Source organism: Porites lutea, chromosome 5 (genome assembly GCF_958299795.1).
Source record: "Porites lutea chromosome 5, jaPorLute2.1, whole genome shotgun sequence".
Lineage (NCBI taxonomy): Eukaryota > Metazoa > Cnidaria > Anthozoa > Scleractinia > Poritidae > Porites > Porites lutea.
Window position 1 is genome coordinate 25464822 of NC_133205.1, and position 15000 is coordinate 25479821.

At 38.4% G+C, this 15000-nt stretch overlaps 2 protein-coding genes across 3 annotated transcripts in view; both read left to right on the plus strand.

Moving 5' to 3' along the window:
• Positions 1 to 11738, plus strand: part of LOC140937326 (DDB1- and CUL4-associated factor 12-like) — a 16666-nt gene extending 4928 nt beyond the window's left edge. Inside the window, exons 3-8 of the mRNA XM_073386872.1 lie at positions 723 to 780; positions 2206 to 2381; positions 3565 to 3627; positions 7440 to 7599; positions 8920 to 9068; positions 9728 to 11738. Of these exons, the coding sequence (XP_073242973.1) occupies positions 723 to 780; positions 2206 to 2381; positions 3565 to 3627; positions 7440 to 7599; positions 8920 to 9068; positions 9728 to 9889 (768 nt within the window). The 3' untranslated portion in view covers positions 9890 to 11738. The remainder of the gene's footprint in view (positions 1 to 722; positions 781 to 2205; positions 2382 to 3564; positions 3628 to 7439; positions 7600 to 8919; positions 9069 to 9727) is intronic.
• The window catches only part of LOC140937635 (small ribosomal subunit protein eS17-like), a 115661-nt gene that overhangs the window by 95994 nt on the left and 4667 nt on the right, over positions 1 to 15000 (plus strand). Inside the window, exons 1-2 of one of the 2 annotated variants that reach the window (XM_073387191.1) lie at positions 12363 to 12426; positions 12955 to 13106. In XM_073387191.1, coding sequence (XP_073243292.1) covers positions 12424 to 12426; positions 12955 to 13106 — 155 coding nt within the window. In that variant the 5' untranslated portion in view covers positions 12363 to 12423. Of the gene's footprint in view, positions 1 to 12362; positions 12427 to 12954; positions 13107 to 15000 lie in introns of those variants that run through there. The other variant, XM_073387192.1, reaches the window with a different exon arrangement.

Sequence of the window (15000 nt, forward strand, 5' to 3'; positions counted from 1 at the left end):
AATTTGTTGTTTTAACCGCTCTGACTTATATGCCACCATAAGCTAGCCTAATTAGAATGCAGACATATTAGGCTGATTTAGCAACAGAATGGGAACGTCAATTGACAACGGCACGCGCAAATCAAACAACTGGCTTGTCCAATGGCAAAGCAGCAAATTGGGCGCCAGAAGTCATGTTTAGTCCTTTCCTCGTGCTTTCCCGTAGCCAACTGACATTCCCGTCCTGTTGCTAAATCAGCCTATTGATTGCATGTTTTCAGCGCTGTTCTGCCACTGGCCAGTGGCTGGCTTGAGACTCACTTTCATTCACTTGCAATACATGGTCAGTGTATGCAAATTGAGTGATTACTTCAGCCATCTTCACCAATGACAGTGATTAATGACTACTCGCCACTTGTATTACTGGAGCATCTCACTCCCCGGACACATCTTGAAGTGAAGTTTCATGTAGTATAGTCTTCTTCTTGACTTTTTTTTTTTGCACCACCCTCCGTGACACTTCACACCCTGACACCCATCCCCTGAATGCTTTTTCTAAAGAGAAAATAGAGGACTGATGGCACTCAACATAAAATATTGCATTGACTTTAACTAGAGGATGCTTTTTGTGTCAAAACCTGGAAAATCCTCCTGCAGTTTGCATGTATCAATTTTGAACTCTGAGAAAAGTTGTTGGGAAGGCACTATTTGTTATATTGATTTCACCTGTTTTCATTGTTAAGGGACACATGGACTGGATATTTTCTGTGGAGTGGATTGATGATTTTCATCTAGCGACAGGTTAGTTGAAAGTAAAGCATAACTTGAAAGGAACTCTGATATCTTAATTGGGTATTCAAAAATGCAGGTATATCTCCTGTCTTTTTCAGTGGTCATCAAAACACGCATGTAAGATCTGCCCAGATTTTCTAGCAAACTGAATTGAGGTTTATTGCAAAATCAAATCCAGAGCTATTTAGATTAAAATAAGCTGTATGTCAAGAGCGCTTTAAAAATTTATGTTTTTGTTTTATCAAGTACCTCTTCAAGTTTTGCCAGATGTTATGGACTGAATAATTTTTCCTTAAGGATAAGGTCCGTGGCATCAATCATTTAAGCTCAAAATGTGATAGCAATAAGAACTCAACCGTGTTCATTGTTTTGTTGGAAAAAAAATTAACACCAGTTAACATACAGATGCAGGTATGTCTTATTCTTGGATTATTGATCTGTTAACTTTGGATACAGTTTTAAAGCCACTGAGGATCATATGATCAACAGTTTCCTTCTTAACCCTTTAAGCCCTAAGAGTGATCAGCATCAAATTTCTCCTTGTAATATCAATGCTTTGTAAAACAGAGTGGTCATGAGAATTAGGGAGATGACCGCACAAGATGAATTTGCTGGATATTTCATCAACTTCTCCCCACTACTTCTGTAGGAAATGAATAGGGGCAACAAATGAGAATTCAAATTTTGTTCTTAGGGACTAAACGGTTAACTGCCTGAATGCATCCAGAAAGGTTTGTAGGCAAGCCCCATTAAAGTCAGAGTAAGCTTGTCATGAGAGTTGTGGTTAGAAGGAATGTACCCCTGACTGAGTGTAGTAATTAACAATATTAAGGAATAAGGCTGAGTATCTTATGAAGAATTATGGAGATCGAAGAGGGTGTTGCGGATAACACCCCCCGAGATCTCCATAATTCTTTATATGATACAAAAGCCGAATTCAGTAATTGTTTTATTATTCATTCAAAATAATTCCTAGTTTAAAAAACATGACTAAAACATGCTTACCTCCATCGATCCATCGATGTTAAGTTCATCTTTGATAGTGCACGTTTAGGTTTGGTATGTTTTTAGGCATGTTTTTAGCTATTTTTTCACCTAATTCTTACTCTTGGAACGAGTGAAATGTCTCCCATTTTTCAAGCTCACAACCAAAACAACTCAACCTCGTCCCCAGGTCTTCTCGGTTAATGGTGCATTAACCTGCAAGAATGCTGCATTTTTGATGTCATTTCCTCGCTAAACACAAAATTCTTTCAAATTTGGTCATCAGAAACTGGTTATGGTGATTTAAACATGTGCTTTTAGCCAATCAGAATCTGGGAAATATTTTGAATGAATAATGTAAAATAATATTATTCTTTTTTAGCTGGGGTAGTTATTAATAGTTCCTTTGCACTGTTACATGTATATTTATGTAACTTTTTTTTGCTTTAGGATCAAGAGATGGTAGTATCTCATTATGGTGTGTTCAAGATCCAGTCACCCAAAAGGAAGATAATGAGTTGAACCTCTGTATTAAATCACCTGCCAGCCGACTATATAGTACATTAGATCAACAGAATAAAGGAAAAGACAAAATAAGAGATCTGGTTTATGAGAGAAACTCCCAGGTATAAAAATGCATTTTTGTGTCTTTTTAGTGTACTGGTACTCAACCAGAAAGGTTTGGGGGAAAAGTGCAGTCCCTGGAAATTTCTAGAAATCTGTAAACTTGAGCATTGTGTCATAAGGTTTATGGTTAGAGAACCTGAACAAGAAGAGAAATTACAGGTAATACTGCATTTACAGGGTAGGAAAAACCCAGGTCTGGTTGCCTGAAGCAAGTAAACTGGATCTTGGGCTAGTAAAAATAGAAGAAATGTTTGATGGCCTACTGGGCAAGTGAATTAGCCTCAGTGGTCCTATGATTCTGTCTGAAAGTGTCAGCTTGGTACATAATTTCCAGATACAAACTATTTCAAAACTGAAAACTACAAGATGAGTGACACACTAGATTGAGAGTATGAATCAATTTGAAATCCAAGTGCTCCAGCTTTGCTTGCTCACGTTACTCCTCTGATCACCACATTTGTCAATTCCAGTAGTTACTCTGTACCTAGCACAGCATTTAAGTACAAGTAATCTCTTACACTTTGTTATATCTCTAACTTTTTATATACAGTGCCTTAGAACTAAAGATGATAAGGCATTACCGTAAATTCCCTTAGGGCAAGTTATGTTTAAGTAGGGCAAGTGAAAACTGAAATTTACTTGCCTACTGAGCAAGAGGATTTCAATCTTTTTTCCTGCCTTTATTTAAAGAATTTAAGTCGATGTGATGTCTGATAGAAAGGGGAGAAATCCTTGAAAATTGCTTTTAAATGGGTGAGAACCCTGTTTTAGAAGGTGTAGCAGTGGTAGGAGGTGAAAGTTACTTTGTATTAATTATTTGGCATCAATCAGTTCTAAGTAATGAAGTAATGATATATTATATTATTTTTTGTTATACTTCTAGATTGGTCAACTCCAATTTGTTTTCCAATCATTAATATTTCACCAGCCTTCTTCCCATTACTGCTACTGTATAATGTATTCCTGTAGATAAAGGAGTCTGTGTTTTATTTCTTTAACAAAGTCAGACATTTTTCACAAAATCTTAATGTAATATTATTTTTTATTGAATTATTTATATTTATCCATAGTCATGTGTAGATAATATAAAGTGTTAATAAATTTTAATTTTATTGAAGATGGTGTGGCAAGCAACAGGTTCAAACACTCAATACATATCCTGTTTGATTTTGTTTCTTTCAGACACTGGTTTCATTGTCAGCTCTTGGATATGTTCATCTTTGGGACATGAATACATGCCAGGCGGTAAGTTTTTATCTTTTTTTGACCACTAAGTAAATAAATACATCAAACATTACATACACAAGGCTATAATGAAAAATTACTACACTTACTTGACTTTGAAAATGTCTGCTTGGAAAAACATTTGGTCAAAAATGTGCCTGGAATATTGTTTAAATATTTTAGGGTAATATTAATACTTAAGTAAATAGCAAAATTTAAGCAAAATAAAAGATCTTTGAAGGAAACAGAGCTTAAAAGCACAACAGGGTACCAGCCTGCACTTTGCAGTCATCTTTTGGTAGGCGTTAGTTGTCACAAATGTGTGACTTTGTGTTGTTCAATTTGCCTGATACTTTTTTGTGATGTGTTGTGTTCAAATTGAACAGTCTTAGGGAAGCTGATTTTAATAAATTTCACATAAGTTTGGGTAGAAGTTGGATTTCAAGGAAAAACATCTGAAGTTTGTTTAAAGGGCATGTAAACCCAAAAATACAAGTTTATCCCCTAATATGTAAAAAAGTATTCTAAAAACGATTTTGCTATTATTTTCTGCCAATTCGATGCCCCGAAGGCGAAAACAGGGCTTTTTCTACGACAGATTAACTTCCGGTTAACAATATGAAATTACCTGTGACGTAACGAGTGGAACCAGTCTATTGCGCAACTTGATTATCACTATTGCGGCTCGATCGAGCGATAAGTGAGAGTTCGGATAGTTCAGAGCAGAATTCATCCGACGAAAGTGATTTTTACGACGTAAATTTATATGACAGCGATGTAGTTGAAACTTCAGAGCCTTCTGAAGACACAGGTCCGCGTCTCTATCGTTATGAGCCTCGCAGAGTTCAACGAGATGATGGACAACAACAACAACAAAGCCGTGAGGACGAAACCGAAAGTCAGACGGATCGTCTTGGCAACACAGACTGGTAATTTTTTTTTGTGACTTAAATTGTATTGCTTATACCTTTTGCCTTTATTTTGGAGTAATTTTATCATGAGACTAAGATCAACTCAAGCCATTATGAAAGAGGTCCTTACTTTTTTTATTGTAATTTAGGTGTGGAATGTGTCAGACGATGCCTTCAGTACCCGAAAACGTATGTTGTCATGAAAGAGGGCAAATATGGCAAAAAATTGAAGAGCAGACGGAGGTCCAAATGTCCTGTATAACAGAACATCCAGGATTTCAGTCTACTTGCTTGGATGTGAGGGTCCTTGAAACGACGTATTATGCATATAGGCAACAACATGACACAGACAGTCATTGAGGGCACGAGTATGTTCACTAGTTCTAAAATTTTCACTATATACATAAAAAAATTATGAACAGTTTAAATATGACTGCATATTCGTAGTTATATATTTATTCCAACATTTTTCCTTTCGTTCGTGTCTAGAAAATTTCGCTACATCGCTTATCGTCAACTTGTGCGATGGTGTTGGGGTTATCTTGGCAGAAAAGTAAGAGTGGCGCTCCCTTCCTGTGCAGTAAACAAAATACGCCAAAGATTTCCTGCGGATTTTGGCACCTCCTACATTGGTTTACAGCCACCAAACCTGCAATAATTAACCTATATTTTAACGAATAAGAATAAAAGTAAGAAAAAAAAAGCAATCAAACAAAGTGCGATATCTCTTCAAAAACATAACCAGTGTACGGCGGTACGTTACTTTGACGGACTCCCCTCATATTCTTCAATGTCGTCCTCGGCTTCCTCAAGAGACAAATCAGTCGGTTGAACATAATCGAAATCTTTGTCATCGTCCACGCTGCGTCCTCCTAGACTTTTAGCAGGGCTGCATTCTGGTGTATTAGTGCTTAAAAGAGCTGTAACTATAAGGTCGCACTGCTCTTGAAAATCGTCTCTCAAGGGTTCTAATTGTGTGCCTGCTGGATAGAGATTCTACACTAGATAATCGGTTAGGGGGCAAGAAAAAAGCGAGGTAAGATTATGTCTAAGCGTAACCTACCTTTACCTAGAGACGTTTCGTGCAGAATATCACATTGAACTGCTGCCTCTTTAAACCTGGGAGATGTCACATCTTCAGAGCAAGGACTTGTTTCAGTGTCGACGGGCATAGACTCAGAAGCTGACGTGACGGCGTTCGCAGTGACGGAGGCACGTTTGTTACCGGCCAATATCTGTGAAAAAAGATTGAATAAACTTGAGGAAGGGGGAACGGTTAATACTGACCAAACCAAAAAAAATCCTTCTTAATTATTACATTGGCGTACTTACCCTAGAAACTGATAACTTGTGTGCACCTCTACTTGTTCGTGACCTTTTGCCAGAAGTCTGACTCGCAGGCGCCGATATTTCTTTTTCTTCGCTCTCCATAGTCCGCTAATTTACGCGCTTCGGGCAATACTTCGGGTCTCTGGGACTGAATTGCGGGCACCGAATCGCTTTTCAAATTGTTTCTTTTATCTTTAAGTCCCATTTTTACCATCCCATAATCCTCGAAACATTCGTGTGCAAAATGAGCGCCACAGATTATGGAGTGTTCCGTAGGTCGTAAGAAGTCTCCACATTTAATCCACTGGCGCCGAATTCTTTTTTCTTTTGGGAAAAATGAGTAAAATACCCTGTTTTGTTCGGGTTGTTACAAGATCCAACGACACACCGCTTTACCATTGTCAAACCAAAAAAAATATTCTTGTAGGAAACTAGACAACACACGTGTTCGTAAAGGTCCCAAAGATGTTTTTGACTTCCGATAGGCAGAGATTCCACTCGTGACGTCACAACAAAGATGGTGGAATCAAAATGGCGGACGAAGTGAACTTTCAGAGGTGATTTCTCGGGTCAAAATAGGCTTGTATCGAAAAAAAGATAGAAGTTTTATGAAGTACTTTCGGTATACATCCTACTCATATCAAACAAAATTGTAGCATTTTTGGGTTTACATGCCCTTTAAAACTCTCCAAAGATTTTTTTGTCTGAACATTGTAGTTGTTAAAGTACTGAAAGTGAAATGGCAGATTGTTAGAGTCAGTGCTGTTGCCAGTGAGGGCTGTAACCCATAACACCTGTAACTACAGTGTGCTCACTTGATGTTATGGGTAATAAAAGTGGAAAACTCAAAAAAGCGCTAATTTTTTGTGAGTTGTTACATTTACTACACGAGTTTTTTTAAAGATTATGACAGCTGTGTATACTTTATTTAGTTCTTAAAGCCTTAGTATCCTGTAACAAATAAGGAAAAAGCACTGCAGTGCATCATCTGGGTTTTAACAATGTTGGTTACATTCCTGTCTGACTGGATTTGATACAAGGTGCCTGCACTCAGTCTCTAGACAGCCAAGCCCAAGAACCAAGAACTCACCCTCCCCACCCATGGCACTTATGACCAGTCAATCATTCCCCTGAGCTGTGTAATAAATATTATCATTAAGATTTAAAATTCCTTGGTTTTGCACTGCTTTCTAAGTTGAAACTCTAATCAAAGTGTCAAAACCCCCCTCCCTACACCCCTACTTTTGACACAAAGCTGCCAGCCACCCGCCCACTGTTAGGTCAGGGCCTGTGCTATCTGGTGGCACCTAGCAAGACAGCAACCACCCCGGATTTTTTCCAGCTACCCTGGCATGAACACGGGCAATGCCCATGTTTTAGTGAAAACCTAGAGGACACCTTTTAGCAAATTCACACAGACCTGTCTTTATTATAAATAACCAAGTGCGATTAAGTGAGAACAAAAAAATATGAGTCTGTAATGGGAATCAAACCCATGGCCATGGTTCATGTACTGGTTAGATGCACCTCCTCTCTGTTTCTTGGCATATTTTCTTTCTTGATAAATAATTTATTGTCCTGTGTGTCTTGTAGAAAAGTACCATGACACTGAAATATCCAGATGAAACAGTGTGCCTGGCCTTGGAAAAGGACAACATGCTTTTTGCTGTTGGTTCTCAGTCACACATTTCATTTTATGATGTAAGGTGTGGAAAAGCTGTGGGGTTTATTAGCTCCAGTGATCGTGGTGCAGGTGAGCTGTTTTCTTCTCTCACACAGTGATTATGGCCATGCATCTAAGGAAGCATTCCATTGGGATTATCCAGATCAGGATCAGTGATCTGAGATCACTCAGATCTTAGCACATCAAAGGAACCGACAAATCCACCCTGGGAAAGGATTCACAGGTTCATTTTAGGTACCATGATCCAAGTGATCTTGGATTACTGATGTTGATCCTGATTCATCCCAAAGGAAAGCACCCTAAATTAGCCTATAACCGGACGTTTTATTTTTCTCTTCGTTGTTTTCAAAAACATAGGCGACCTCGCAAGCAAAGTGAATGCGCTCCACTACCCCCTTTCGCCGGTGGTCAATAAATCCCCTGCAGTTTATATTTTATGACCCGCACTCGGCGGACTTTGAAGTTAAAATAGAGGGTCGGTGAACAGGCTAACCCTAAATTTGCCATTTATTGTCATCATTACAATTCACAACAAAAATCCACTAAGTAGCCTGCATAATAAGTGTTATTTTTTACTGTTACCAGGGCTATCACTAATGGCTGGGGGCTGCTGGGGACTTCCCTTTGCTACTTTAAGCATGACCCCCATGTACTATCAGAGAAAAAAAGGCAATTAGAGCCAAGAGAACTTCTTAGCTGTTTAAATATCCACCTACTAATTGTATATGTTGTGGTTCAATTTCTTTGGTTTGAATTTTATTTCCTTTTTTTATGGCATGGTAGTGTATGATAATGAGTTTAAAACAAAGGGAAACCAAGGATAAACTTGAACCACAACATATGCAATTAGTAGGTGAGGACATATAAAGCTAGGAAGTAGTTCTTTTGGCTCTAATTGCCTTGTTTTCTGTGATAGTACATGGGGGTCATGCAACTTGACATCTCAGTGATAGCCTTGTTGTTATGCAGGCTACCCAACTATGATAAACAACAGATAAAGAACCTCCAAAGAAAAATTTGGTATAAAACCTCTCTTTCATGACTCTACCATTATTTGAAAGAATCATTTCAGCCTGTTGGCAAGAATTAAAGGTTCTATGCTAGGACTTAAAAACCACACTACCTACGAGATTTAAGCTCAAGACTGAAGGTGGGAGAAGGTCTTCCCCTACCCACCTCTCTACTAATTTTACTCATTTCAGGTGTAATATTTCATTCTCAAAGTAATGTCTTTTGCACATTATTATTTTGTGCGTTTCACAGAGCACTTCTTTGTCATAAAATGCCAGTGAACTTGACATGTTTTTCAAGAGCAACATTGCTGCTAATACTGAAATATTGGTTGTTGTATGTGTACATGTAGCTCACAGATGTCATTTCAATATATAGGGGTACGCTCACTGAGTTTCCGAGACCTGCTGCTTACTGTTGGCACTGGGCTAGGTTCCTTGTTTTTCTTTGACATGAGAACTTGTAGCTTCTTGGCACACAGGAACACCGATCAAATGTTATGCTATAGATCAGGAAAAGGCTGGCTGGTAAGAAATTATACAGATCTCTCCATTTTAAGAACTTTGAGTGGAACTCTTGATCAAATTGGGATGCAAGATAATAGTTATTTGACATGCAAGGGGGCCTATCCTGACTTTTGGCCCTGTGTTGCATTGGCACTGTATTTTGATTAGAGTCACACTTATATTTAGTTGAATTTAAAAGGGAATGTTAGTAGCACTTGGGAGGCTGAACTGAAATAACCTTTTCAAGACTGCCAGGGGAAAAGCAATAAATTATTTTTTCCAAAATCAGGGAGTTTTGCAAAAAGTCAGGGAAAAATTGTATTTCTTGGCAAAAAAAGGAAATAAGACAGAGAATTTTGCTTTCGCGTTACCTAGGGTTCTATGGAAATTATAACGAGGGATTTTATTGGGAGAAAAAAGTTCTACAGTTATTTGATTTGATTCTTCAAATCCTGTAACAAAATCTTGACTCACTGAAACGCTTAGAGAAAAAAAAATCAGAGTCGAAATATTTGTAGGATTCTATTGTTTTGCAAGTAAAAAGCCAATCAATAACGAGAAAACTACGGCAATGGTAATAATAGTTTGTTGTCTGCTTGTCTCGTTCATTATTTCATGAGTTTGGCAGTAGTTATGCAATAGTCATATCCTGTTTCTAATGCTTAACTTTTATCTTATAGCGAGACCTGCGACAATTTGATTACATTTTTGATCACACGCATGCGTGTTGCAGTAATGCTGTCTACACACACTGTTATGACCCTACCGGTACCAAGCTCTTTGCAGCGGGTGGACCCCTCTCTCTTGTCTTGTATGGTAACTATGCTGCCCTTTGGGAGTAACAGCACTCGTGACAACAAAGACCCATGGTTTTTTTTCATAGAACCAGGATAAACATAGATAGCGAGCACTAAAACAAGCAAGCAACCAAGAACTACCTCGTAATGAATTTTATTATATCCATTTTATAGAGAAAATTCTGTGATCTTTTGTCAAATTCTCTCAACTAATTCTTTAATTAAATGTATGGAAATCAGTTAGGAGAATTTGAATCTGAATATTAGTGCTGAAAAGGGTTAATATATCATGTAGGTTCGATTCCCGCCATCTCCCGGGTCCGGTCTTTGATCCTTCCCAAAGTGAAGGGGGTGAATGCGGGCTCATTTCCCTCTGGCGAACAGAGGCTGGTAATCGAGCCTATATGTCATCGACTGATAGTCTGTTAGTACAAGTTCGGGGCCTTGTGGTCACCTAAGGCCTTTATACTCAAGTGCTATCTGAAAGCCATGCATCTTTGCAAATTTCGTGTCAAGGCTCTAACTGTTCAAAAGATCTGTGTAAAATAACTTATCTCATGTTAAAGATCTTAAAACATAAAACTAGGGTATGAGTTTTACCTTTCACATGTATTTAATTCCAAGTACTTGAGGTGGCTCCTTAGAGCATAAACATTAAGATTGTCAACGATATATTAGTTAGGTCAACGACATATTTATGCTTATTTGTTGAAAGACGTTGACTTGGTCTCGAAAAGTCTAAAGAAATACGAATTGCCTTTTTGACGAGGAGGGCGTCTAAACCGTGAAACTATTTTTTGCTTTTTTTGAAATGAAAAAAGAGACCGATCTTTCAGACACATTTTTATTATCACACAATTTCATATATTTTATTAAGTCGTCGATCAAGACTGTTCACAAGGATTTCTATCTTAAATTGTTATTTTTTCGGATCCCCAGACGTTAAAAGTTTGAATAAAGTAAATTAATGGATCTATAATATATAAAAAGAATCAATAATCTTGCTGTATGGCAAAGGTCGATTTTTGTATCAGTCGACGACACTGTGCATGTATTTACTGGAGCTTGCGTCAACGAGATGAGATTAAGGGCGCATAGGAAACCTCTAAGTTGTAACCTTGGTAACCTGGAGGCAGTTAGCTTGTCTAGCCGGCTCGTTTTTCGCGGCCTTGTTTCAGGGGCGGATCTAGGGGGAGGGTGCAGGGGGTGCGCAACCCCCCCCCCCCCCCTGAGATGACCTGCGGTTTTCTAATACAACTGGTATTCTGCAAAAAAAAAACTATGAGGTTTATTGGTGTTGAAGTAGAGCAAGAGACGAGTGCACCCCTCCTAAAATCCGCCCCTGAATTCCGCCAGCTACACAGACTAGGAGGCAGTCTTTTACTTAATCTCATGTACTTTTGGTTTGAAGCTACATTCTAGGTTAGGTTGCAAACGATAAGCAAATTTCTAGGATCTTATTTGCAATGGCACAACGGTGGCCTTTGTAGTGGCCAAAACGAGATTTTCAAAAGAGTGTTTTTAGCAAGAGAAAAGTAACTTGCATCGTCGTTGCAATAGTTTACAGTTCTGTTACTTTTGATGTTTACAAAACCATCCATCAGTTCACAACAAATGATTATCAGAAAAGTATCAAATTGGTCCTCGGGCAATATTATCAATATTATATAACTTATTTGTTTTATTTCTCAAGCACGGGCGTAGTTGATGGAAAAATTGTGGGAGGAATGTAAGGATTGCTATTGTAGTATACATTGCAATAATAGAATAATTGCTTTAGTATATGATATATGTAATATAGTATCAAATACAATGCAAAGATTGTGTTTGAAATATTCTATATTGGTAACTATCAGTAAACTGTATTTCTGCAATAAAAGAATATTTCCTTTGAGTTTTTGTGTGTTTAATATAAATATTCCCCTGGCCTATGTATCAAAACGAGGTTAAGTGCTCAACCTTCGAAATGGACAAGAAAGGTTGTGCGCTTGGCCTCATTTTGAAAGTGAGGGTTTTTGGGACTCGGTAGTGGCCTATTATTATAACATGACTGGAATCAACCTCGTTCCCAGGTTCTCTCTCCTATCCGTAGGGACGGGTAGGAGAGAACCCTGGGAACGAGGTTGAACTGGAATTTGCTTAATTCGGCGTTTCCTTCCCTCTCCTAGATTACTTTGTTGCCCTGTACATTCGCTCGTAGAATAAATGTTTTGGCGATTATATCAGTATTTGAAAACAAAGGTGTAATAAACGATCACACCGCACAATCAAATCCTGACTGACATCAGGTCAGGAAAGTAGTTACAACTGAGATGTGGTCCCCCAAGTCAGGTCCTCCTGTAATGCCTGATAGCATTATATTAGCTTCAAGGCTAATACGATCTCACGTTGAGTAGTGTGTGAGAACACCACCTTCGATTTTTCTTTATGTGACCATATTCAATTTCCAGTTTCCTGGTCCGTTGGCAGATAAAAGAGCCCGCGCGCACGTGTAACAGAAAATTTGGGCAGCAGTTTATCGAGGAGTCGAACTGGCAAAGGATCATGGGATTGTCCTCTCTCTTTCTCCTCGATTCAAGATGGTGGGTTTCATAATTTTTGATAAGAATCCGATGCCATCGGTCTTAAATTTATCCCTTTCGATACATGTGTACTGCATTTACAGAGATAAATAAGTAATCTATTATTCCTAATACTCTTGAGTACGATGTTTCAAGTAAAGAAAAAAATAATCGCTCGTAATAAACCACTCCAGTGCACGTTCAAGTTATTGCTGTGTTGCTGTGTTATTTAAGTCTGTGTTTCTTCTTTGCTGTCGCGGATTTGCGTATTTTGAGTAACTAAAAATGATGGCTATCCTAGTTTTCTTTATTTACCGTTTTAAAATAGCAACACGCGTTTCAAATACAGCTGTTTGCGTCGCGAAATGTCTCTGTGTTTATATCATGGCTTGCAAGTTGTAGTGATCTTAATTCAGTTGTAGTTAAGCTGAGATTGCATGGAGACTCTCTATTTAAATCAAACATATACTGGTGGTGCTTTTTTAACAATTATACTTTTAGAATATCTGAAAATTCTGTATTTTAGCTGTTTGTTTTTGATATTTATAGGGTCGTGTTAGAACTAAGACGGTGAAAAAGGCCTCAAGGGTCATCATCGAGAAGTATTACCCTTTGCTGACTCTCGACTTTCACACCAACAAGCGAGTCTGTGAAGACATAGCCATCATTCCAAGCAAGAAACTAAAGAATAAAATTGCAGGGTACGATAGTATCTAATTATTTACATGTTTTTATTGTCATGTTTTGGCTGAATTGTGTTGAAGTGAATGTGAGGATTTGCAGTCAACAGTCTAGGGCTGTCAATATGATTTCAAGTTGCCGGGTGAATGCTAGTCTGCTACACAGCCGTTTTTAGTGTCGTCACGCAACGCTCCTCCCTACAAACGGCTGCTGAAAACCGAACTACATTCCTTTCCCTTTGTGTTTGTGGTCTAACGAACAAGCCAATCATGTATAAGAAATTTGACAATACGTGAGCCACAGGGTGCTAGGATGCGAGCACGCTTCTCAGTTTACGACAAATCAATCAATCGTCGCTGAATTTAGACGGGCTCTGTGTTTTCAAGCAACGAAAAGGTTAATTTGCAAAAAAGTTCGTTATAAGTGGTCAAGAAAAATCCAAGTGAAAAAAAGGTTTGATAGGCCTAGAAGACTTTTACCAGGATCGGTTGGTTCTTCATTTAATGTGCATATGTACTGATATGTAATGAAGAATTTAATCTGCCGGATGTGCTCATTGTGTTCCTGTGAAGTCTAAACTCTCAAGGGTACTGATTCAAAAAGCAATCTTATAAATTATCGTTGAGCGATTTCCCGAAACTATACCTGGCAACTTTATGAGCACATCCATGCTGTGCATCGCAATTTGCTCGACTTGCTTGTTGCTGCTGCTTATCTCCTAAATTTTGAATAGGACTCAACTACGACGATACTACTGTAGTTAATTGCTTGTTTTCACGCGACGATTTTGATTATTCTGTTATTCACACATGGGGCACCGATAAAAGCAAAGCTGTGATTGGAGGAGTTACAGTACCGCAAATGTGGCGCGAACACCTTCCAGAAAATGGGAGCTGAATTATAATTGGCTAATCACGGGAAAGAAATGTAGTTCGGTTTTCAGCAGCCGTTGGTGGGGAGGAGCATTGTGTGACGACCCTAAAAACGGCTGTGTAGCAGACTAGGTGAATACAAGTCAGTGGAAAATCAAACAGCTAGAGATTTCTTTTGGTTCTATTTTTCTTCTGTTTTCCAATGAAAGTAGCTGGGGACAAAATTCATACTACAGTCAAACCCTGTTAATATGCTCACCAATGGGTAAGAAAAATTGGCGCTATTAAGGGGGTGGCCGTATTACCAGGGCAGGCTCAAATCTCGTGACTTGAGGGCTGTAATGACAATTAGACCATACATCACATTCACATTTTAGTAATAATTGAAAAAAACTAATTAAAATTTTCCTTCAGTACATGTAACTCTTTTAAAAGTCGGCGATAAATTGCCACAAGTGCATTGTAGGTGCACTGTACAGTGCTCGACTTTCAGAAAAAAGTATTGGGGCCAGCTGGCCCCAAGTTTTCATTTTTTGTCGCCAGAACAAGTATTCTGGTCGCCAAAAATTATATTTAAGAATTAATGGATTTAGTTTTGTGAAGGATAACGGATTATCATTAGTGTACCTTTTCCCAAAGAGGAAAGTCACCCATCTTGGGGGCCAGGTTGGCGACAAGGCAAGAAAATTTGGTCGCCACTGAGTAAAAGCTGGTCGCATTGACGACCCCACGGGTCGCAACGTTGATCCCCGCTGTAGTCTAAAAACAGTACAATACTAAGCTCAGATTACTAGGTCAATAAAATTGACATGTCAAATGCATTTTGATTTCCTAAACTTCTTTAAATTAAAGGGACAGACCCAAGTGTCTGCCTTACATAGTTGTCTGTAATGCAAGGATGCAAGACTCAACTGTATTATGTTTTTGAGCAAATTTCCTGTTGTGTTGTAGAATTGTTACTCTAAAATGTTTACCACAATGCAGCATTCTCCAAGGCTTTGGCATTTCAACATTTTCAAATTTCCTTTAAGGCTTTATGTGG